Here is a 25,757-nt window from a genome sequence, read left to right as displayed (position 1 = left end):
GTATCAGTTTGTTTCTCTGCAAAAGTTGAGAACTGAAATATTTTTTTGTGAAATATATAAATAACTTACCGTGAAGATTCGGAAGATTCGCACTATACCACGTGTCTTTGTCTATTGTTTCGAGAAAAATTCTTCGGGACAGATGTTGTGTTGTTAGACGATTTATCCCATCATCCATTATGAAGCCGGCAAGTGAAAACAGTCTTTCCGACGACACACAGTGGCCGGAAAGGACTGAAATCAGGGTGGAATTAATAACTACTAAAGGTTTCTCCTAGATGAACCGTGTCTCCTCGAATGTTGATCCTGAAACTATTGGCCAACTTTTAGCAATGGCTAACTCAACGTGTTTACCGCAATATCGTAAATTTGTTTACCGAAAACTCCCGAATTCAGTAAACTAAAATACCGAATCTCGGAAACCTGACTGTTGAATGTTCAACAAGTGAATCATCTAGAACCACCAAAAACTGAATGAACTATCGTAAAACCTACTGCGATGTAAATAAAGGTTTCCAGAATGCTCCCTATTACGCTCAATTGATCTTCCCGCGACGAGAGAAATCTTTGCGCAAACAAACAAACAACAACAAAAACTGTATGTATGTAAACAAGATTTTAACGAATTTAACGAATTTAACGAGCTACATCAACGAATCATCGTGAAAGTTCCAGCAAATCAACGTGAGCAACATGACTTGAAATATTTAGAGTTTGAAGCTATACACGACGAACTATCGTTGATGTTGGAGGGCTGGTTCGACAATCTGCAACAACCATCGGTGACATCAGTTTCGCAAACTGCAGTAATGCAACCGGCGAATACCACTCAACAACCGTTAGTTATTCAACCGGCGTTGCCTCGTTTTCTCCCAAGTTTCGACGGAAAGTATAAGAATTGGGAAAAGTTCAAAATAATGTTTCGTGATGTGGTAGACCAGTCCTCTGAGCCGGCCCGCATCAAGCTTTACTATTTAGAAAAGGCATTAACCGGAGATGCATGTGGTGTTATTGATGCAAAGACGATCAGCGATGGTAATTACGATCGGGCTTGGGCTTTACTAGCAGAGCGCTATGAAGACAAGCGAAGAATGATCGACTCACATATTCGCGGTCTGTTAAAACTGAAAAGGGTGTCACGAGAACACCATTTCGAGTTGCGATCAATGGTCGAAAGTGTCGTTAGCCACGTTGAAAATCTCAAATTTCACGAGCAACAGTTTACCGGAATATCAGAGCAAATCATTGTCCATCTCATTGCCAACGCTTTAGACGATGAAACCAAAAAGATGTGGGAAGCTACTATTCAACGTGGAGAGTTACCAACATATGAAGATACAATTGAATTTCTGAAAGCTCGTGTGTCGGTCCTTGAGCGATGTGTAAATTCCAACGATCAGGCATCATCTAAGCAACGGAGCAATTTCAAACCGACTGCCAAACCGCCATATCAGAGGGTAAATGCTGCAACGATGTCGTCCCAGCCGGAACCCCGGTGCGATATTTGCAGTGAGTTTCACCTTACCTACAAATGCACTTTGTTCAACGATCTTAGCGTAGCACAGAGGATTACAAAGGGAAAGGAGAAGAAAGTATGCTTTAACTGTTTGCGTGGAGGACATCATTCTACCAATTGCACTTCCAAGAAAGTATGTAGTAAATGTCATAGGCGACACCACACATTATTGCATCAAGAGCCAGCAGAACCACCTAAGCCGACAGCCTCGCCAATTAACCGGTCTACAACTCGGCAAACTTCTCAATCGATTCTCGAGACCGTTTCTACAAACGGTTCACTTGCGCAATCAGGAATTGAACCATCTCCTTCGAATTGGTCAGCATGCAATTACTCCCAAGCAACCAAGGCCAGGGTAGGGAAATGTACTGGTACATTACAGTATTCCCACGACAGTAGCAAGATTTTTGTGATTACCTCTGTGGAATGGAACACTACGCGACAGTAGCCGCTACCGAAGTTTCTTACGTTCTGCTTTATCTCTTGCTTTTTGTCACGAATTCAATATGAACAACAATTCTATCGCTCATTTCTTTTTATATTGTTGTCATTGTATAGACAATCTCTGGCTCGTGTGTTATTGACTGTAGCTGTCTGTGGTATTTATTGCATTTATTATGAATTGAAGTGGAATCAATTCACTTAGCGTCAATTTTTATTTGGTCACGAGGACGGTAATTGAATTTGTAAGATTCATGCTTTTATTGTCCTGTTTTTGATTAAATATGCTAAATTTGGATGAGACTTTCGCTACAGCGAACTATTTTCGAATGAAAAGGTTTAAAAGTTGGGATTCAAATTTTCTGGTGTACACGATTGATGATATTTTTCGGCAGTACATATATAGAAATTATTGATTTTCCATCTTATTACTGTGCCAAACTGTCGCATGATTACCAATTATTGTCATTCGCACAATGCGACAGTCGAGATATCGAAGCGGCTGGAGATCGGCACAAAAGAGAATCGTTAACCATCCGTGTTGGCTTTAAGTCACACGATTCTCTCAAATAGAGAAGCGTACAGTTGAACGCTGCTGTCGTAGTCTGCAAGAGAGGCCACAGTATTTTTCTATACGGTGTCATGCAAAAATGTCAACTGTTCGACACACTGACCATGACTGTGATGTTGTTGACTGCTGTCGTCCATCTGCGGGACCACAAGGGCAGGCTTGTGCCATGTCGAAACCTGATGGACAACGTATCTCAAGTAAATTTCGTTACTGAGCCAATGTCAAATCGTTTAAAACTGAAACGAAAGGCAGAGAATGTTCCAATCACTGGGATTGGGGCATCAAAGGTATTTGCCAGAGAATTGATCTGCGTTGAACTGCGTTCCCGTTACAATAATTACTCGGTGAGTGTGAATTGTTTGATTGTACTGAAGATCACAGGCATGATTCCATCTACGAACGTGGACACATCTTCATGGTCCATCCCTACCGGCCTCCAGTTGGCGGATGCTAGTTTTAATACGCCTGACCACATAGACATGCTTGTTGGTATGTTTCTATTTTTCCAATTGTTGAAATCCGGGTTACGATTAGATAAAAACCTCCCAGAACTTCGTGAAACTCATCTTGGCTGGGTCGTTGCTGGCGATGTAGGAGATGTGGTTCCAAACCAGACATACGTTCACACCGCAACTATTGATGAGGTGCATAAGGCAATTCAACAATTTTGGCACGTTGAGGAACTAGAATATCCTTCGTCTACTGTAACCGAGCACCAAGAATATTTAAAGCAACAATATTGTGATTTTATAAAAGAATATGAGGAGTTGGGTCATTGTAAGGAAGTAGAAGAAGATTGTGACCCACCTAATCAGAGCCGCTACTATATGCCTCATAATGCCATTTTACGTCCTACGAGTTCTACTACCAAGTTGAGGGTGGTGTTTGATGCTTCAGCGAAGATGTCGCCTGGTAAAGTGTCACTCAACGAGGCTCTACTAGTAGGAGGAACCGTTCAAAATGACCTGTTCACTATTTTGCTTTCATTCCGAAAGCGTAAGGTTGCCTTTACCGCCGATTTATCCAAAATGTATTGGCAGATCCTAGTAACACATTCTCATACCTGCTACCAGAGAATCCAATCAATCAGATCGGCTTCGAGTTCTAGAATTGACCACAGTTACTTATGGGACAGCATCTGCACCAACTCTGCGAGGATGATGGTGACTAGTTTCCACTTGCGGCAAACATAATTCGTAACGATTGCTATGTGGATGATATTATTTCAGGAGCTAATACAATCCAGACAGCTACTGAATGCGTTCGAGAGTTACAAGGGTTACTAGGCTGTGGGCAATTTTCAATCCATAAGTGGAGTTCAATTGAACAAGCAGTAATGAAGCTTATCCCTGAGTGCGATAGAGAGAAACTCTTCGAATTGGACCATTCTTCGATCGGTGGGTTTGTGAAGGCACTAAGTCTCATATGGAGTCCTGGTGATGACGAGTTCCGATTCGTAGCTAACCCTTCAGAGAATACTGCTACTAAGCGTCGAGTTCTATCCGAGATCGGAAAGATTTTCGATTCACTCGGACTCTCATCTCTAATCATCATCAAGGCAAAGCTGCTAATGCAACAATTGTGTCTTGATAAACTTTGCTGGGACGAGAAACTACAAGGAACGTTGTTGACCGACTGGCAACAATTTCAAGATGCATTACATGAGTGAATTTCGAATTCCTCGATACATATTCTGCACTGGATACGCCGCATTTGAGTTACATGGGTTTTGTGATGCATGAGTCGTAGCTTATGGGGCTGTTGTATAAGTTCGCAGTCTGTTTCATGATTGCACAGCACAGCTTCGAATCCTATGCAGCAAATCTAAGGTCGTTCCAATTAAACCTCTGAATATCCATCGTAAGAAGCTTTTAGCTGCTAGGTTACTGTCCAAACTCATCTTGAAGGTTGTCGATGCTTTGAAGCTTTCATTTCAATCCATCGTGCTGTGGTCAGACAGCCAAGTAGTACTAGCGTGGTTGAAAAAACCGTTGGACACACTTCAAGTATACGTAAGAAACCGCATCGCTGATATAAGCAAGGTCACAGTTTTTCATGGAATTATGTTCGCTCCAAGGACAATCCGGCCGATATAATTTCACGTGGTCAATTTCCGGCGCAGTTACTAACGAATAATTTGTGATGGAATGGGCCGTCCTTTCTCCAAACCGTCGTGTTTCATACAGAACCTGTGAATGAAGTACCCGATTGTGATTTGGCCGAGATGAGGAACCCAGCAATAGTGATTATGCTTACCATCATTTCTGATTCCTTGCCAGTGTTTAGAAACATAAGCTGTTTTCGTAAGTTACAACGTGTAATTGGATACGTTCTTCGTTTTATTCAAAACTGCCGGCAAAGGGAAACGTGCAAGAGACTAAAAAATCGTCACTTAACTATATCGGAACTTCGTGTAGCAATGAATATCATTGTGAAGGTAGCCCAACATGAGGCACTTTCCAATGAAATAAAACAAGTTGCGGAAAACGATGTTAGTGGTCGCATAGCATGCCTAAAACCATTCTTAGAAGATGGTCTTCTCCGTGTAGGAGGTAGACTGCAGCAGTCAAACCTACCAGAATTAAGTAAACATCAACTTATCCTGCCGAAGCATCACATTACTGAATCGATTATCCAAACGTATCATCAAGAATTCAAACATGTTGGACCTTCAACCTTATTGGCTATTCTACGAACACGTTTTTGGCCCTTAGATGGACGAAATCAAGTGAGGAAAATTACCAGACGCTGTGTTGTTTGATTCCGTGCAAAGCCTCGGCCCTCGAACCAACAAATGGGCAGGCTACCATCGTTCCGAGTGACGCCATCACTGCCATTTGAAGAGGTCGGTGTTGATTACGCCGGACCAGTTTTCGTAAAAAGGGAAACTCGTCGATCGCAACCAGTGAAGGCTTATTTTGCCGTATTTGTTTGTATGAAGACTAAGGCACTACATTTAGAACTTGTGTCCGATCTGACAATGGAAGCATTTCTGTCGGCCGTAGAGCGCTTCGTTGGGAGAAGAGGAGTTCCGAGCTAAATTCATTCTGATAACGCTACAAATTTCAAGAGTGCCAGATCTGAGCTGCATGAATTGTTTCTTCTGTTCAACGACAACATATGCGTTGATAAATTGGAATCCTATTGTCAACCAAAGGAAATATCATGGTCGTTCATTCCTCCTTGGGCACCTGACTTTGGTGGCCTTTGGGAAGCAGCTGTAAAAAGCACAAAATACCATATGAAACGGATAACAAAAAACGCTCTCTTGACATTCGAGGAGTATATGACGGCACTCACCGAGGTGGAAGCTATATTGAATTCGCGACCACTCTGTGTCATTTCGTCAGATCCATCGGACCCAGAAGTTCTCACACCAGGACATTTCCTGATTGGTCGTCCTTTAACTGCCATTCCTGAACCTTCGTATGAGAATACATCAATCAACCGATTATCGCGGTGGCTGTATATACAGCTGCTACGGATTCAGTTTTGGAAGGTATGGAAACGAGATTATTTACTTAGTCTTCAACCGAGAGGCAGCCGTTCTCAGCAGCCAAATTTAAAACCTGGAATGGTGATTTTAATGGAGAAGGACTCACCACCAATGACATGGCCTCTAGGTATTGTTGTCAAAGTTTAACCCGGACCAGATGGGTTAGTTCGAACTGTTGATGTCAAAGTAAGAAATAAGATCCTGAAGCGTCCAATTTCCAAAATCTATCTTTTACCAATAGAAGATAATTTGTCTGAGAACTTTTCTCAGTCCGGGGGGAGGATGTTGAATGTTCAACAAGTGAATCATCTGGAATCATCTAGAACCACCAAAAACTGAATGAACTATCGTAAAACCTACTGCGATGTAAATAAAGGTTTCCAGAATGCTCCCGATTACGCTCAATTGATCTTCCCGCGACGAGAGAAGTCTTTGCGCGAACAAACAAACAACAACAAAAATGCCAGTATACTGCTACGCGAGGACGAAGGAGGGGAAAAGAGAATTCGCGCATATAAAAGGACGTGCACCGCCGATAGTACATCATAAGTTTGTTTATAACCGTCGAAATGTAAACAAGTAACAGTTTAAGTGAAGAGAAGAGAAAATAAAAATTACATTGAAGATTTAGAATTTTCGTGCATTTTTATTGCCAAAGTCGTGACATTACTTTCTTTACTTACTTTTATGGCGACAGATCATTAAGATCCAATGCCGAATCCAGAATACGTCTCCACAAAACTCGGTCTTGGGCTGCTACTCTCCAGTCTCCCCTTACACCCGCTGCTCTGGCATCCTCGTCGACAGCACAGATCCAGCGCTGCCTCGAAGTCGTCGGCCCCTATCCGGTTCTCTACTAAATATTATCTTTCCCGGTCGCTCATCCGCCATCCGTGCTACATGGCCAGCCCACTGTAACCTGCCGTGTTTCATCAGCTTGACAATATCAGCGTGTTTGTATACTTCGTACAGCTCATGATTCATGCGCCTGCGCCAAACTCCGTTCTCTAGTTTGCCTCCGAGTATTGATCGCAGGATTCTACGCTCAAAGACCCCAATCACTCGTCGATCGGCCTCCTTCCACGTCCATTCATGTCCGTAGAGCGCCACCGGGAGGATCAGAGTCCTATAGAGCGCAAATTTCGTACGGATCTGTAGGCTACGGGACCTAAGCTGGCTACGCAATCCGTAATAAGCCCTACTCGCCGCCGCAATCCGGCTCTTCACCTCGCGGCTCACCTCGTTGTCACATGTCACGGGAGTACCAAGATAAATAAATTCGTCGACCACTTCGAAAGTATCCCCATCCATCTCCACCACAGCACCAACACCCGTAGAACTACCACGCTCTCTGCCAGACTTAGTGATGATGGTGCCGCTCCTCTGCACACCTGCCCTTCGTATCGCACCTTTCAAAGCTATGTTGAACAGCAAGTTCGAGAGCCCGTCACCTTGCTTAAGACCATCTAACGTCACAAACGCGTCCGAAAATTCGCCCGCTGCTCTGACGCATGATGTGAAACCGTCGAGCGTCGCACGTATCAGTTTAATCAGTTTAGTTGGGAATGTTCTAGCATTATTTGCCACAGCTCGTTGCGTTTTACTGTATCGTACGCCGCTCGAAAGTCTATAAACAGATGATGTGTCTGCTGGTTGTGTTCTCGAAACTTGTCGAGGATCTGTCTCAAGGTGAACATCTGGTCCGTTGTAGATCGCCCCACTCGAAAACCGCATTGGTATTCTCCAACAAAGGCTTCCTGCAACGGCCTCAGTCGCTGGAACAGGATACGGGAGAGAATTTCGTAAGCGGAATTGAGGAGGGTTATGCCTCGATAAATACTACACTCGAGTCTATGTCCCTATGCCCCCCCCCCCTTGTAGATAGGGCATATGAGTCCTTCCAACCAGTCCGTAGGTAAATTGTTCCTCAGACCATACCCTTAGGATAATGTGGTGAATTGCACTACACAGCCCCTCGCTCCCAACTTTGAAAAGTTCGGCCGGTAAGCCGTCCTTCCCAGCGGCTTTGTTGTTTTTTAGCTTTTTGCAAGCCTTCTTCACCTCGTCCAATGTTGGTGGGTCCACAGCTTGTCCGTCCTCCCCAATTTCTATCCTGTTCCCCTCGACGACTCTCCTCCCTTCCTCGCCGTTCAACACCACTTCGAAATGTTGCTTCCAACGCCTGGCCACCTGCGATTTATCGGTAATCAGGTTCCCCTCCCTGTCATTGCACATGGCAGGTACTGGTACGGTCCGGTTCCTGATTCCGTTGATCGTTCTATTGAAGCTTCTCGTGTCGTGCCTGGTGAAGCAATTCTCCGCCTCCGCGAGGACGCGATCGTAGTGCTCACGTTTCTTACGGCGATGAAGCCTCTTTTCGGCAGCTCTTGCTTCCCGGTATTTCTCCCGCATCTGACGCGTTACATGATTAGCTGCTACTAACGTGTTGGCGTAGGCTCGATTCTTCTCCTCCGTCACCTCTAGGCACTCAGCTTCGAACCACCCACTACGCGTGGTTCCCGTTGTCATGCCTATCACCTGTCGCGCTGTTTCGCTGACCGCATCGTTGATATGCTTCCACTGCTCGTTCAGGTCCACTCCAGTTGATTCACCGATCCGTCTATCAACTTTCCGAGTATACTCTGCAGCAACTCCTTCGGCTGATAACCTCTGGATGTCTAGATGTATATTCCTCGCCGATCTCGATTTAAATACATTGGACAACCGGGCGCGAATCTTGCCTACCACGAGATAGTGATCGGAGTCGATGTTTGGCCCTCGAAAGGACCGCACATCTATGACGTCTGAAAAGTGCCGGCCGTCGATCAGCATGTGGTCGATCCGCGAGCAGGCCTCTCCATTGGGGTGTCTCCAGGTGTGCTACCGAATATTCAGACGTGCAAAATGGGTACTACAGATGGCCATTCCCCTGGCCGCGGCGAAGTTCACTAATCTCAAGCCGTTGTCGTTGGTGGTAGAGTGAAGGCTTTCCCTACCAATAACGGGACGAAAGAACTTCTTTCGTCCGACTTGTGCGTTCGTATCTCCGATGAAGATCTTTATATCGTGCTGTGGGCACTCTCCATACGTTTTCTCGAGGAGCTCACAGAACTCCTCCTTTGGGTCATCGGTTTTATCGTTTGTCGGCGCGTACAACTCCCCCTTCCCTGTCAGCATACGACCAAGTTCCCACCGGTTCACCGATCTTCCCTTGGTTGCTCGTATCCCAGTCGGTACCACGTGGAGGTAGGGCTAGGAGTTGCTGAGCATTATGCTATGGACCACACTGGGGTCTATTTTATGCCAACTAATACGGGTGTGCTGCTGGTACGCATTGCCCGGCCAAAGTCGTTACATACAGTCCATTTCGAATCGTGATAGCAACTGGAATTGGCATTCCAAAGGGCTCAACCGAGCAAAGACGCCGTTCGAGTTGTTAGCTTCCTATCGTTTTTCATCCTGAGAGCAATATTGTATAGGCTCAAACACTGACATTCAACCGAGATTTCGTCGAACAAAAACGCTCTTACCGAGATTCCTGAAAACTGAGCTGTCAGAATAACGCGTGTTTAAGGACACACACTAACAGTTTTTTCGTGTTCGGGTGTAGAAAAAAAGGAGCAAGTTTTGCGGCTGATTATTACTATATAAAGAATTCTGCAATGATCTGATTAACTACAATATTGAGTGAGTATACATTATTTTTTCTCAGAGCTTGTTTTTTTGCTGCAAAGAAAATTCGAAGAAAATGATTAATTTGTTCTTCACTCAATTTCGCAGGTTATCAACTCTCTTCGCAGGATGGAAGTTACAGAGTGATAGATGTTTCTTTATTTCTCGAAAGCAATAAAACTCTCCAGTTTTTAACAATGCTGTATTTAATTGAATCAGTTGACTTAGTAATTATTAAATTAATTTGTATATTCTGAGTGTATTCTGAGTTATCTAAAAAATCGCAAAATATGTACCTCAGTGAATTTTACCGAAGTTCTCGTAATAATTTGACAGTTTAAATTTCAGAGTAGCTCGGCGAAACATTACCGAGAATTTTGTTAAAGTTTGACAGGTTCTTGCTTTTTGCTTTTACGGAATCTCGGTGTTTTGATGTATTACCGAGATCTCAGCTGTTGAAATCTCGGTAATTTATTTTACCGTACTCGGTTATAATATCTAAGTGTGTTCACCCCACCATTCCCACTTAGCCAAACCACTCTCGCAACTAATATCATTCACTTGCTCGACAATTACTTGCCTCACAATAATTTATTCCAACCAACACCCATCTTATAGCCCACCAAGTACACCTCCACCTCATCGCACCATTCTCTCTCTCCCACTTGCACATTACGTTCCATTCTAGAAATTTTACATATTTATATATCTATGCAATTGCTTCGATTTATTAGAAAATGTCTTAATTACCGGGTATAATTTTACTTACTGTATTAATCATTTTTATCATCGGAATGACTTAACTGGCTGTGGTATTTTTCTCTGCGGAAATTTCTTCTGTGGCGAGGGCGAACGGTGCAGTACATTTTTAATAGCAGTCACAGTTGCCACTTCTGAACTCGTTAAGAGTTCAATATCTGGAAACTTAAGCGCGGCCAGAGTAACAAAAAATAGTAACTCAAGATAGGATTTAATCATCGCATAAGTAGAGCTTCATCTTGTTGACACTAGAAATGAGCTTTTTCATATATTTGGGAAGACTCCAGTTTCCAACGACATATTGAACAGCCAGAACAAAGGAGATGTAAGTTCCTTCGAAAGATTTTTCAAGAGTGCTGGAGGTATTCCGTCAGGTTCAGGTCCTTTGGAAGGGTCTAAATTTCTCAGACCCTGCAAAACATCCTGTACCTGAAGTTGGTTGACACCAACGTTTCTTGGATATTCTGGATAAAATGCAAAATAATCACGATCGCGATTTTCTTTGGAAAATGTGGTATAGATTTCCTGGAAAAATTTTGCAAAGAGATTGCAATTTTTCTCCAAGTTATCACCAACATGTTCATCGATTTTAGTTTTGTTTTGACGTAGTTGAAAAAGTTCTTTGGACAAGACTTAATTTCTAGTTCAGTTTTTGCATTGAATTCTTCAAATGCATCACTGATTGCAAAGTTCAGTTGATCACATATTTTCAAGTATATTGCTAGATTTTCACTGCTATTGTGTTTTTTGAAAATTTTGTGGGCTTTTTGTTTGCGGTTTTTTAAATTTTTTATTTGTTTGTTAAACCAGACTGGATGTTTAGTGTTAGCGTGGCGTCGTTTTTTCTTCAATGGTATCGCTTGAGAGATGATGTTGTACAGAATTTTGAAAAAGACGCTAACAGATGATTCGACATTTCCTTCATCTCTAAAAATTTGTTGCCAATTGACACAGTTTAATTTGTTTTCAATATTTGCAAAGTTCGCGAGTTTGAAATCAAGGACTTCCTCATACTCACAGTCGTTGGGTCTTTGATATTTATGTAAAAATAAAGAATATTCAATTGCTGTGTGAAACTTTTCGTTTTTCCACAGTGGGTTAAATGATTCGGTCACACAGAAATCTTCATGGATATTCGTTAAGAGTAGGTCCAAATAGCAATTTTCACGGTTTCTTACATGGTTAACCTGGTTCAAACCTAGTTTGACAATTTCGTCAAACATGAAGTTAAAAGTGATGTTATCTCCAACGACTGGGAGTAGGATGCTTTCGTTTTCAGGGTCCAAGATGAGGTCAGCGGTGTTTTGATTGAAGTTCCCATAGATGTGAACTTTCACTTCTAGAGGTAGTTCAGATAAAAAAATTTCTGCGCAATTAAAAAACTTTTCATACGTAGTTTTATTAGCGTTATGTGATGTGGTTGAAAGTACACAGAGGCGAATACGTGTGTTTCACCTGCCATGTGCGATTTTATCCAAATGTGCTTGAATTCTTTGAATTTAGGTGCAGCAACAGTTTCTGAATTAAAATTCACAGAGACCGCTATGAGGACTCCTCCGCCTGACTTTTTTTCGGATTCTTGAAGATTCCTGTCATTCCTGAATACATTAAACATATTTCCAAACATTTCTTCACTTTTGACACTTTCATTCTAGTTTGTTTCAGTCGCCAATATGACTGAAAAGGATGAGCCTAAAAGATTGTTGTAAATTTGTTTCATTTTGGCTGGGCCTTTCATGCGATTGAAATTTTGACAGTAACCCAAAATTTCAGTCGCATTTTGTGTTGGTGAAGAAATTTGTGGGGATATGGTGGTTGACGATGTTTGAGGGTTGGTGAGTGTTACCTATAAGTCTTCTTCTTTCTCATCGAAAGGGGTCGTTATTTCCGAAAACTCGGTTTGTAAAATTTGTCGGTGCTTTCCCTTAGTTGTTGTAGGCGGTGTGTTCGTTCACTGGATAACGATGTCCGATGAGACTGCAGGTCTGCTAAAGCGTCATCGCGTGATATTCCCAGTTCTTCATGTACGTCCAGGAAAATTTCACGTAGCAGTTTTAAGTCAGTTGGCAGTCCTTCAGCTGCCAGCATCACCGATGCACTAATTTTGGTGATTTCTCGAATGCATACCGTTATTGGCTGATCATGCAGGAAAGCAAGGAAAGCTCGTACCGTATCCATAATTTTGTGATCAAGCAGCCGTGTTTTCAGATACCGTTTGTCACCAGCAGCGGATTGCTCCGTTAGTCTGACAATCGGTGGACGCATAGGATCTAGCAGCGGAGCAGTATTTTCCGGTTTTGACTGTGAAGTAGTGCTCTGTGTTGTACCTTTTTCAGATCGATACGGGTTGATAGTTTCTCCTTTCCTGAAGTTGATGAGTTGTGGAGCAGAAAGTGCAGCTATCGGATGGTCGGTTGATGAGGGTGGCCCGGCGAATTGAACTTTTGCTGCGGCAAGTAATTCTTTGTCTGATGCGTTGATGCGTTGATAGTTTTGCTGGTTGTTTTGTTTACTGGTATGAGTGATTTATTGTTTTCTTTTTTTACGGTTTCTTTTGGCTTTTTCGGCAGCTTTTTCTTGTAGTCTTCGAGACCGTTGCTTGGCATCATAAGTGGACCAGTCCTGCTTCCATTGCCATTTGTTACCCAGAAATCTCCATCCTGGAGATGTATGGTCCGCTTTAGGGTAGAAAGATTTTTTAGCTAGTTCTTCCTGAAGATTTTTTTGAGGTTTTGCACTGCATGTGTTGGTCACCTGAAGATTGGAGACAGTCCCTGAGACAAATTTCACCTCCTCGAGTATTTCAGTAAGTTTTAAGTCGTTATTTGTATGAGGTTTCAATGACTCAGCCTCTGTGATTGAACTAATTAAATTTCTAGTTAGGCTTGAAAGCCGTTCGTCAAAATATTTATGTATTTTTTACACCATTTGCTTTCTGCTGATTTTTATTTGATGCGAAAAACTTTGCTTCTTGTGCGACATTGTTACGATTATTTTTATTCTTTCATTATCTCCGGAATACCGGGTATGTGAGGCACAGGTTGGTTACCCATTTGTTTGAATCCCAACACAATTGCTGGTATTAAGTTAATCGTGTGCGCAAAACACGGCACGTGTCTCGATTTTCCAAAAGCTTGTACACAAGCTTTGGTAATGTTTGAAGCATTATCTGTGACAATTGAGCTTACTTTTTCCGGTCTATATTCCATGAATTTAGGACATCCAAGATTTTTTGTTCCACTTTTACTTGGCGTCATTAATTTTCTTAGTCCTTGAAAAACACTTTAAAAATTAAATGAATATAAATCATGAAATTAAAAATCGAAACGTATCCCAAAACAACACGAACAGTATTCAAAGAAAACTGCGTGTGGTGTGTTATTTGCGCTTTGGATAATGCAACATATTGTGATAAGTTACCTTCATGCTTTACATTGATTCTTCCAATATTTTTCAAATATCGAATGAAAAGTATCGATACTCAATAATATTGCCTGGGCGGTATCGGTTCCAAATAAAAATATTCGGTGCTACTGGTATCGATAAAGTATCGCCCATCCCTAATTCCCACGACAAGTGTCGCATACGACACCAGCCATATGCAAACCACTTAAGAAATCTCACCAAGCTAAACAAATTTCTAGACCCAAGTTTCACCACAAATCCAGATGCCTACATGCCAGACACTTGAAAATAACCAAGTTGCATGTAGCCTGCTGGGAACAAATCCAAACCTTTCTTAACCTGCGTTTTCGTCACCTCATAAAGTACACGGCACTGCGAGCGCAGCTAGCTTTTCCCATGGTCTAGTTCACATTCTCATTTTCATTCCTCCGTCGCGATACTCGGAATAGATTGAAACAGTGCTGATTGTTATACGCCTATGCGTATGCAATAAGCCCATAATCGTAACACTTGCGAGAATTGGACACTTTTCATGCTACCACTACACAAGTCCTTACCATGCCAAATCGTTGCTTTTGGCTCTGCCTGTTTAGACTATATACACTCAAGTCATATTAAACAGACTTATATTTTTTGTATATTTGTCCTTCATTTTCGATAATATCGTACAGACTGGTTTTCTTACGCTACACTTTTATTTCTATTTTATAAACTATTTTTGGTCAAGTTAAAATCAAAAAATCACAGACGTCGTTGAATCCTCCTAGGCAGGAACTGAGCGGATTGTTTTAGCCATAGCACAGATAACAGATTTCCAAGCTAGAACAAAAAACTCCAGAAATCGCGTGTAAGATTTCAAATTCCTACTCGTTTGGAATGCTAACGACATTTTTCTGCAACTTGCGGCTTTAACCACTTTAGTGATGGCAGCGCTGGATTATAGTCAAAGCTGCCAGACGATATAACACGGTTTTTGTGAGGTTTGCGTTTTTTTTTTCATATCAACGCTAAAACAAACAAATTTATCGCAAATATAAACTGGGATTGAATAAAATTTTCGAGTATGTACAAATTACGACTGCTCAAAATTTCTACACTAAAAAACGGCAACGCTTCTAACTATCGGTTTTATCGAATCATTGACCACTAAGTGTTCTTAACGCCACCATACTGCATATTGCGACATGCTAAAAAACGGTTGCGTCTTTTTACACATGAAGCAAGAAGCAAAATTAGCTTGAATATCTGTTATCTGTGGCCATAGCATGTCCTGTGACTGGGTATGGAAATCATTGTTCTGTATCGCAACTGGCGCTGGGGAACGTTTATTCGAATTTGCAGCAGAAATTCTGAACAGTCAATATTATTTGTTAGGACGTCGAATACAACCAATCTTTGAAGTTTTAGACTCCTTGTTGAGAGTAATTCCAGGTCAATAAAACGACATCGTTGCGGGTAGTCTGGCAGATGTACAGGATCATTCCACGGTGGACGATGAAGAGCAAAACGTAAAAACATTTTTGAATTCGCTCAATGCGAATAACCTGAGAGGTATGGTACGGGGCCCATACAGGAGCGGCGTATTCTAGATCACTGCGTACTAAAGCACAGTACAGTGCCTTGAGCGCGTACTCATCAGTGGAATGTGAAGCATTGCGGCGAATGAATCCAAGGATCGAGAAAACTTTGGCGCTAATGGCGGAGATGTGTTGGTTGAAACGGAGCTTAGAGTCGATAATGACACCCAAGTCACGAATAGACTGCACACGACCCAGTGGAGTAGTGTCAATATTGTACAGATGATTGATCGAATTATGACAGCGACTGAAACTGATCACTTTGCATTTGTTAATGTTCACTTGCATCCAGTTTTGCTTGCACCAACGTGAAAGAATATCGATATCCATTTGCAAATATATGCAATCCAAAATGGACTGAATAACTTGGAAGATTTTTAGTTCGTCGGCGAAAAGCAGCTTACCAGAAGAAATTTATTGACACAAATCGTTGATGAAGAGGACAAAAATCAGTGGTCCCAATACGCTTCCCTGTAGAACTCCAGACGGGATGTCGAATTTTCTGGAGCGTGCAGAGTTCACTTGGACGAATGCGCTTCTACTGGTCAAGTATGACATTAACCAGTCGGATATCCAATCGGGTAAGCCCATATGCCTATATGGTGTGCGGAACGGTATCGAATGCTTTTGAGAAGTCGATGTATACCGAGTCCACTTGGTTACGACATTCAATTTCACGGAACAGTACGTTAGTGTAGCATAGCAAGTTAGTCGTTGTAGAGCGATGCGGGACAAATCCATGTTGATAATTCGGTATTATCGATTTCACTGCGGATAGCATGACCGCATGAACCAGAGATTCCAGGAGCTTTATTAAACAGCAGAGAATCGATATTCCGCGGTAATTTTCAACTTTTCGTGTACTCCCTGATTTGTGAACGGGTATTATTTTGGCCGTTTACCAGAAAGTCGGAAAAGTTCTTTCATTCAGTGATCGATTAAACAACAACGTTACCGAACCAACTAGTGACTCGGCGCATTTTTTTAATACAATAGGAGCTAATCCATCTGTTCCAGCACTTTTTGATTCGTCAAGTTTAGTAAGCGCTATGAACACATCCTCTCGAGAAAAGTTGAAAAACGATAGACGGATGTCATGTGAAAACAACCAGGGTGAGGTTGGGGCGGCACTGTGTTAAACACGCTTTCAAAGAAGCACGAAAAAAGGTTTGCGGAATCTTCGGGTGTTCTGGCAGTAGCTGCTCCGTAAAACATACCGTCCGGCACGGGACTACTAGCCCTTTGCTCTTTAACGAATTTCCAAAAAGCAGTAGGATTATGCTTCAGGCTCGGCTGCAGTTTATTTAGGTAGCCTGTGTAGCATATCGTTACTAGTTCCTTATAGGCTGTTTCTGCAAGGCGAAGAGATTTACGGTGCTCATTGAATTTATTAAGAAAGAAACATTTCCGCGCCTTGCGTAGTTTTTTGCGCAAATTCCTGAGCTCGGCATTCCACCATGGTTTTCTACTGGTTACACGAACAGTGCGGCGACGGCGTGGCACTTTCGAATGAAGTACTTCGAACAGCTTGTCGTAAAATGCAAGAACAGCGTCGCCGACAGTTTGACCTTCAATCTGCTGTTCCCAGTTAATAGTTGAAAATTCAGTATTAAGAGAGCTAAAGTCGCAGCTTTTAAAGTCAAGATCGAGCGAATCTGGCTGAACGGTTTCTGTTTTAACGTGCATAAAACTACGCACATCAAGTTGCAACTCAAAAGGTGGATGGTGAAGATCGATTGGTAAGAGCGGAAGCATGGGAGGCGAAATTTCAAAATCTTCCGGGGAACTCGTGAATGCCAGATCGAGTATTCTACCATTCATATTCGGAAAGGAATTCAATTGCACTAGCCCACATGTGGATATGGATTCAGAAACAGCGAGTGCTTGCTCGCTAGAGGCGTTAACCGTTATATATCCATTGATTTTTTTTTATTCTCGCTTATTTTCCGTCGGTCTAGTTCCGCCACTGTTGTTGTGCCAATCACCGACGCCCGGGGAGGCGACTCCACCCAGGACCCTAACTCACGACCCGTTTATTAACGGACCGGCGCCAACGGCTTTACTTCCTCATGCATATCCATTGATATCATCATCAAAGTTCCATTGAAGCTGGGCAAGATTATTATCACCAAGAATTAAAACAATATCGCTTGCCGACGATCCATCGCATACAGACTGAATGGCAGCTGTGTGGGAAGAATATAGTGCCGTGTCAGAATGCGGTCGCAAATAGATGCCGAAGTTGTGCAAGGAACGGTCTGGTAGCTTTATACACACAACCACTTGCTCGAGCTGGCTACAGTCGGTTAGCAAAATCTCGGTACAGTGTAGTGAAGATTTAACTGCAATCAGCACACCACCGCCTCTCGTAAGGGTGCTTGTAGATTCATTGCGATCACCACGGAAGAGCGAGTAATCTGACGTTAGTTCTGAATCGCCTTTATCGGACCGAAGCCATGTCTCGGTGAGTGTTACCACATCGTATTCACAGTTTGCCAATCATAGCTTCAACTCGGACGTTCTGGTAGTAGATGGATAAAAAACGACGCCTTGACGAAACGACATTGTCGTTTGCACAATTGCTGGGAGAGTGCGTGGTACACTGATTGTCGGGTCCAGCAGTAGTTATGCTATTTGATGTCTCGGTAGAAATCGCAGCGGCATGATCAACATTGCAGTTAGTAAACGTAGCACTGTAAGGCGAACATACATCAGGCAGAGTATTAGCTGTGATTTGAGAGTACTTGCCTGAAAATTACGGTATCAGGACCGGGACGACTCGGAAGAATGAACTCAGCAAAAGGCACGACTGACCCGGGTGGCTTGGGGGCTTCGGAATAACTGTTCCTGGAGTGATGCACCTTGGTAACGGTCTGCGAATTTTTTGGCTGCCATTATCTAAAAACTCGCGAAAAAGAAAATCTTCTGGCCATGTTGAACGGTTGAGTGTTTCAGCTTTGAATGCGGGATTCAATCCAATTTTGAAAGAAACAAATGTTAAGCTTGATTCGTCTCTTCCTTTCGGCACTAGTTTGTATATGTCTGGGTCTTCAGTGAGATTAAGGTTTGCCTTTACCATTTCCAACACAGACTCTTTTGTCACATCGAGTCGGATTCTCGATATATAAAGCCAGAATTTGATTGGCTCTATGTAGGTTGAAACTGATATGACAGCTTGATCTGGTTCTTTACATCCATAAAAACATTGCCCGACATCGGGAGGCGCGGCCGCTTGTACTCGTCGTCTTTTAGGTGGGCGCACAGATTTAAGCGAGGGCCATATTTTTGGTGCCGGTGGCGTTGCAAGATTGATGGTGCTGGATGCCAACTGCTTGATTTCAACCCGCAGTTCACAGATAGCTTTGGTGACTGTATCAAGTGGAACAGTATCGTTAGGTTTTGTTGCAATTGAACGAAAGTGCGAGTTTTCGAACAATTCAACGGGAGATTTTAATGCACGGCATCGATACTGGAATTGCTCTAGGACCAACAAAACCGGGATAGAGACTTTACCAAGAAGCAGCTAGCCGTAATTTTTTCATCCATTTCCCGGATACTTTCACGTTTTGTCCCTACGGCCGAGGACGTCCTTCAACTTTAGATTTAACTCTATCAAACAACTTTTGGATATGACGAAACCAGTTACTCTGAACTATTTTTCATCCGATCATGTTCCAGTAGCATTTAACATCACCTTAACAGCGCCGCTCGAACAAGCAGTACCTAAATATCGCTGTTACGCTCGTGCTGACTGGATTCGCTTTCAACAAGAATAAATTCGAAACTGGGTCTTCTAAATCCGACCATAGCGACTTTGGATAACGAGAGTGAAATTGATTACGCAATCGACCTACTGACAACCACAATACTAGAGGCAGAAGCTGTTTCGGTTCCTGAAATAATGCAACGCACCTATCAAACTGAAACTATTTCCGATCACACTCGACAACTAATAGCACTGCGCAACAAACGTCGGCGACAATGGTACAGAAGAAGAGACCCTATCTATCGAGATATTGTATCATCACTAAACTGCAGGATTCGGACTGAATGCGCCCAGGCATGCTTCAAAAAATTCGAGAAAACACTGTGGACACTCGAAAGTGACCGTGACACACTTTGGAGAATATCCAAGGCTTTGCGAAAATCGACCAAATATAGTCCTCTCTTGTCTCAAGGCGATTTTTAGTGGCATCTTCATCCGGTAAGGTACAACTGCTAGCGAACAGTTTTGCTCAGGCTCATATCAACCAAATGGTGGACGACGCCGAAACTGTCGCTGCGGTGAACGACTCGCTCAATCACATCAATTTAACCAACCTGTCCGATGCACATTCGTGGCTGATCCGTCCCAAAGAAATAGTACAGCTTATCAAGAATCTAAAATCCAAAAAGTCGCCCGGCCAAGACCAAATCCGAAACTGTGTGCTAAAGAGATTACCACGAAAAGCACATATACTTTTAGCCAAAATCTTTGCCGCATGTATTCGAATTGGATATTTTACCTCGAATTGGAAGAATGCGATAGTCATTGCTATTCCAAAACCAAACAAGAACCCAACGAACGCTTCGAACTGCAGGCCCATTAGCTTACTTCCTACCCTCAGTAAACTTTTTGAACGAACCATACTAAACCGGATTAATCAACACCTTGAGAACACACGTCTTATACCCGACGTTCAATTCGGATTTGAAAGAGGTCACTCGACCAACCATCAGCTTCTAAGGCTTGTGAAAGAGGTTAAAACCAACTTCGCACTCGGAAATTTCCCTCTGTACATACTAAAAATCATTCGTTCGTTCCTAGTAAATCGTTCGTGCAGGGTTGTTGTCAACGGGCAATCATCTGACCAGAAAAAGGTACCCTTTGGAGTCCCCCAAGGAGCAATTCTCAGTCCTACGCTGTACAACATATTTACAGCTGACCTCGTAATGGTAGACGGTGTCCAGTACTTTCTTTTTGCGGACGACACCGGATTCACCACTTCTAACTCGGATCCAACGATAGTTGTCAATAAACTGCAGGCTGCCCAAAATGCTATTGAAAACTACCAGACACGACGGAAGATCAAAATCAATGCTAGCAAATCGCAAGCAATCTTCTTCACACGAAAACTAACTCGGATCCAACGATAGTTGTCAATAAACTGCAGGCTGCCCAAAATGCTATTGAAAACTACCAGACACGACGGAAGATCAAAATCAATGCTAGCAAATCGCAAGCAATCTTCTTCACACGAAAACGAAGCCCGCGAAATTTTCCCCGCAGTCAGATTACCGTGTGTGGGGAATTAGTCCCATGGTCAGACGATGTAAAATATCTAGGCCTGACATTAGATCGAAAACTGAACTTTGCGGCACATATTAAAAACACCTTAACTAGATGCGATAAACTCACAAGAGCACTCTATCCGCTGATTACGCGGCGATCACACCTTGACAAAAAATTAAAGCTGCTGCTGTACAAAACGGTGTTCAAACCATTAATTACATACGGTTTTCCTGCTTGGTAAACTGCTTGGTTTCCTTCTGTGGCTGCGTGCCACAGAAAAAAGCTACAAGTGAAGCAGAAACGGCTACAAAAAATGATTTTGAATTTGGACCCACTTTACCAAACAGAGGATGTTCACCTAGTTGCAAACATGGAAGAACTCAACGAGTGGTTTCAACGAATGCTTCCAAAGTTTTGGAACGGATGTGCTAATTCAGCAAACCCATTGCTAGGCGCTCCAGCAGCATAAAACTGTGATATTAGAATAATTGAACTCACCTTCCCTTTAACTATCCCTTATACTGTTTGCAATGCCCGAGGGTTTTTTTTTCAATTTTTTCCTTTATTTGACTAAAAAGTTGGTGTTCTGAAATTAATTAATTGCCTTCGAATGATCCAGTTGTTGAAAGTTTATCCATATCTCAGCTTATGTACTCTATTAACACAAAATATGTAATGCCAAATTAAAGAAAAATAAATTAAATAAAAAAATAAATTAAATTAAATAGCTTCTGAGTTATAGAACCGATTTTCACATTTTGCCGCAGTGCCAAAACAGAAAGTTTGAATACAATGAAATTCAATAGTAACCTAAGCGGCAAATAGACCCTTCATTTGACACCAAGATAGGAAGAATAGGTCAGACCATCTCTTAGAAAAGTGAGTGCGAAAAAAGGTGCACATACACACGTACACATCAACACCCACCCACACATGTACACCTATTCATGCATACATGCAGAAAATGCTCGATTCGTCGAGCTGAATCGAGTAGTATATGACATTCGGCCATTTGGATCACTTTTCTTCCTTTTAATTAGCCAGTGATCGTTAGGAGAAAGTTAATATGTTTACTTTCATTATGTGATTTCATATTTTTATCAACAACGGACAAAGTTACAATCCGATTACAATAAAATTCAATAGCAACCTATGGGGCAACTAGACCTTTCATTTCATACTAATTTTGTGAAAATCGGTTCAGCCATCTCTGAGAAAAATGAGTGAGTTTAAACAACCTCAGGATAACTTTTGAACCATACGTTCAATTATTACGAAATTTTAAAGTTAAGAGTTTTGGAGACAGTCCTGTCATTTGCAACCAGTTATATTTAAATCGGTTGTGTGGTTTCTGAGACATTGATGTTTCGTGATTTTTACATGTTGATACATAATCCTAAACTAAAAATCCGATTACAATGAAATTCAATAGCAACCAATGGCGCAACAAGCCCTTTCATTTGCAATTAATTTTGTGAAAATCGGTCCAGCCATCTCTGAGAAAAGTGAATGAGAAAAAAAAGTTGCACACACACACACACATATGTATATATATATATATATATATATATATATATATATATATATATATATATATATATATATATATATATATATATATATATATATATATATATATATATATATATATATATATATATATATATATATATATAGATATATATATATATATATATATTTATATATATATATATATATATATATATATATATATATATATATATATATATATATATATATATATATATATGTGTATATATATATATATATATATATATATATATATATATATATATATATATATATATATATATATATATATATATATATATATATATATATATATATATATATATCTATATATATAAATATATATATATGTATATATATATATATATATATATATATATATATATATATATATATATATATATATATATATATATATATATATATATATTTTTTTTTTTTTTTTTATTTTATTTTTTTTTTTTGTTTCAGGTGAAGGGGAAATTTGCATTCAAACCCCTGAGGTGACCAACCTCAGGGAGTGTGGGGTTGGTTTGAATCAGTGACCGGACCCACTAAAACCCCTTCAGTCTCCAGCCCATAATACTCCCCGGGACCACCGCTAGGTATTGCTTCGGGGAGCGGCTTTTGTGCTCTGTGCACCCTCTTGGTTCTTTAGGTCTTTTTGCTAACTTAGCTAACTAACCTGGAGACTGGCCGTTAGCTAACACTGGCGTGTCGGTGGTCAACCTGTCGCCTGTTTTGCAATTCTAAAACTATTTGAGAGGCGGCTGTACAAACCGCCCTCCAAATGTTTGGGTCTTTACACATCCTCCGAACTAGGTTGTCCGGAGTGGTGTCTGGCCCGCTCACTACCATCATGTCGCTCCGCGCATGCACAAAACGAGGGCACACGAAGAAGACATGCTCAGCAGTCTCTTCCGCATCCGCGCACTCGGGACACATGGGGGACCCCGCATGCCCGAATCTGTGTAGATACTGCCTAAAGCAACCATGGCCTGACAGAATCTGTGTCAGATGGGAGTTCACTTCTCCATGGCGCCTCCCGACCCATCCGGATACATTCGGAATAAGTCAATGCGTCCATCTACCCTTCGCGGAATTGGACCACTCCTGCTGCCATCTGATCATCGAGAATGATCTTCTGGTACCTCGTATGCCCCTCGTGTCACGTTGATCGAAGCATTCTACGTCCTCCTTAATGGCTATGCTGATAGGCATCATGCCGGACAGGACGCAAATTGCGTCGTATGACACAGTTCGATACGCGCTCGCAACCCTCAGGCACATGAGCCTGTAGGTACTTTCCAACTTACTCCGATGTTTACTAGTACCTAGTGCTTTGGACCACACTGGCCCGCCGTATCTCAGTATGGACGAAGTCACGCTAGCTAGAAGTTTCCGCTTGCTGCCGTACACTGCTGAGCTATTGGACATCATGCGAGATAATGCTGCAATAGCCATTGAAGCCCTCTTACAGGCATATTCGACATGGCTCCCGAAGGCGAGCTTGTCATCGATCATCACCCCCAGCAGCTTCAGGGAGCGCTTAGAGGCGATGGTGCAATTCCCGACACTGATCAACGCCTGTTGCTTCGACTTGCGGTAATTGACAACTGAAATCTCCGTCTTATGATGCGCCAGCTCAAGTTTTTTGGAGCGCATCCAGTCCTCGACGACGCTTATAGAGTGCGAAGCCGTCAACTCAACTTCCTCGATCGACTCGCCGTAGACCTCAAGTGTGATGTCGTCCGCAAATCCAACGATCACAACCCCTCGGGGGAGCTTTAGTTTCAGCACTTCATCGTACATGATATTCCACAGTACCGGGCCCAGGATGGAACCTTGTGGAACCCCTGCGGTAATTGGGACACATTTTTGACCCTCGTCTGTGCTGTAAACTAGCACACGATTCTGGAAATAATTTTCCAGAATCCTGTATAAAGACACCGGAATGTCTAGTTTCCGAAGCGAGTGGGCTATGGAATCCCAGCTAACACTATTGAACGCATTTTTGACGTCCAACGTGACGATTGCGCAATAGCGAATGCCCCATCTTTTACGCTGGAGTGCTACCTCTGCTGTTTTGGTGACGGACAGAATAGCATCCACCGTAGACTTGCCTTTTCGGAAGCCGAACTGGTTACTCGACAGACCGTTTGCACTTTCGGTGAACCTAACCAGTCTATTGAGAATAACCTTCTCGAGCACCTTACCCGCCGTATCGAGCAGACATATCGGTCTGTATGCCGACGGGTCACCAGGTGGTTTTCCTGTCTTCGGCAATAAGACCAGCTTCTGTCGCTTCCATCTCTCTGGGAATGTACAGTCATCCAGGCACTTCTGCATGACTTCCCGGAATAGTCTGGGGGCCTCTTTGATGGCCTTCTTCACAGCCAGATTCGGAATCCCATCCAATCCCGGTGCCTTGCTCACCTTCAGGGAGTTGGCGATCGCGATGAGTTCCTCATTCGTAACCGTTTCCGCCTCCTCTGCCCCGGCACGGCTAACGCCGTCACTCATATATTGGGTGTTCGGCAGGTCGGCCGACCACCTCTGGTCTGAGTTTGAGATACTGGAACGTCGGTGAAGTGACTCGCCAGCCGGAGGCCAAGGATTTGGCTCGTGGCGTGGAAAGAGTCCCTCTATGATCCGCTCAAGCATCGCTGGTGATTTTTCTGCGGGCGCCATCGCACCCTTAGTCTTGGCCATCACCATCCTATAGGCGTTACCCCACGGGTTAGTGTTGGCACTAGCGCACAGTCTTTCGAAGCACGCACGTTTACTAGCTTTTATTGCTCTCTTAAGCGCCGCTCTTGCGGAACTGAATGCCCCTCGACGATCTTCCCTTTCTTCGTCGGTTCGCGCACGTTGAATCCTTCTTCTCGCTTGAAGACAAGCTCTGCGGAGGTCCGCTATCGCGTCGGTCCACCAGTAGACTGGTGGCCTTCCATGCCTAGGCTGGCGGTTCCTAGGCATAGTGGCGTCGCACGCCCGCGAAAGTAAGGCAACAAGTTGATCAGCGCTCAGGTTACGAGTTCTGCTCGCCTCGTGTTCTAGTCTAATTGCTTCCGCAAATACTTCTTCGTTGAAGTGTGATATCCTCCACCCGCGAGGAGCTGGAGTGTTAATTCTACTCGCCACATGCGGTCTCGTTTTACAGTCTACGCTATAACAGACCGCCAGATGGTCGCTATGGGTGTAGCCATCGTCTACCCTCCAGTTCGTGATCAATCCTGGACTACAGAATGTCACATCGATGATCGACTCCGCGCCGTTTCTACTGAAGGTGCTCTTCAAGCCGACGTTGGCCAGATCTATGTTGAGCTTCGCCAAAGCCTCCAACAAGATCCGGCCTCTCTGGTTTGTGCGTCGACTTCCCAACTCAGTTGCCCATGCGTTGAAGTCGCCCGCCACTACCAACGGTGATAGACCGATCAGCTCCCCGTTGGCTCGGTCGATCATCCATGCTCGGTAGACCAGCGAGGCGGAGCATA

The 25,757-nt window shown here is 42.8% G+C and overlaps 1 protein-coding gene across 1 annotated transcript; it reads left to right on the top strand.

The window, feature by feature from the left end:
• Positions 1 to 2,632: 2,632 nt before the first annotated feature.
• Positions 2,633 to 3,636, top strand: LOC129716981 (uncharacterized). The gene is made up of 2 exons (XM_055666826.1): positions 2,633 to 3,524; positions 3,602 to 3,636. Exons 1-2 carry the CDS (start codon positions 2,633 to 2,635, stop codon positions 3,634 to 3,636), a joined length of 927 nt encoding a protein of 308 aa, XP_055522801.1.
• The last annotated feature ends 22,121 nt before the right edge of the window (positions 3,637 to 25,757 follow it).

The sequence above is a fragment of the Wyeomyia smithii genome, chromosome 1, assembly GCF_029784165.1.
Source record: "Wyeomyia smithii strain HCP4-BCI-WySm-NY-G18 chromosome 1, ASM2978416v1, whole genome shotgun sequence".
NCBI classification, from domain to species: domain Eukaryota; kingdom Metazoa; phylum Arthropoda; class Insecta; order Diptera; family Culicidae; genus Wyeomyia; species Wyeomyia smithii.
This window is presented reverse-complemented; position numbering and strand designations above follow the sequence as displayed.

What these genes read in the sequence shown, in the direction of transcription:
- LOC129716981 (XM_055666826.1), top strand. Translation starts at nt 2,633, where the DNA reads ATGACTGTGATGTTGTTGACTGCTGTCGTCCATCTGCGGGACCACAAG. An exon ending in TTTGCTTTCATTCCGAAAGC is followed by an intron (nt 3,525 to 3,601) that starts GTAAGGTTGCCT and finishes ACCTGCTACCAG; the next exon opens with AGAATCCAATCAATCAGATC.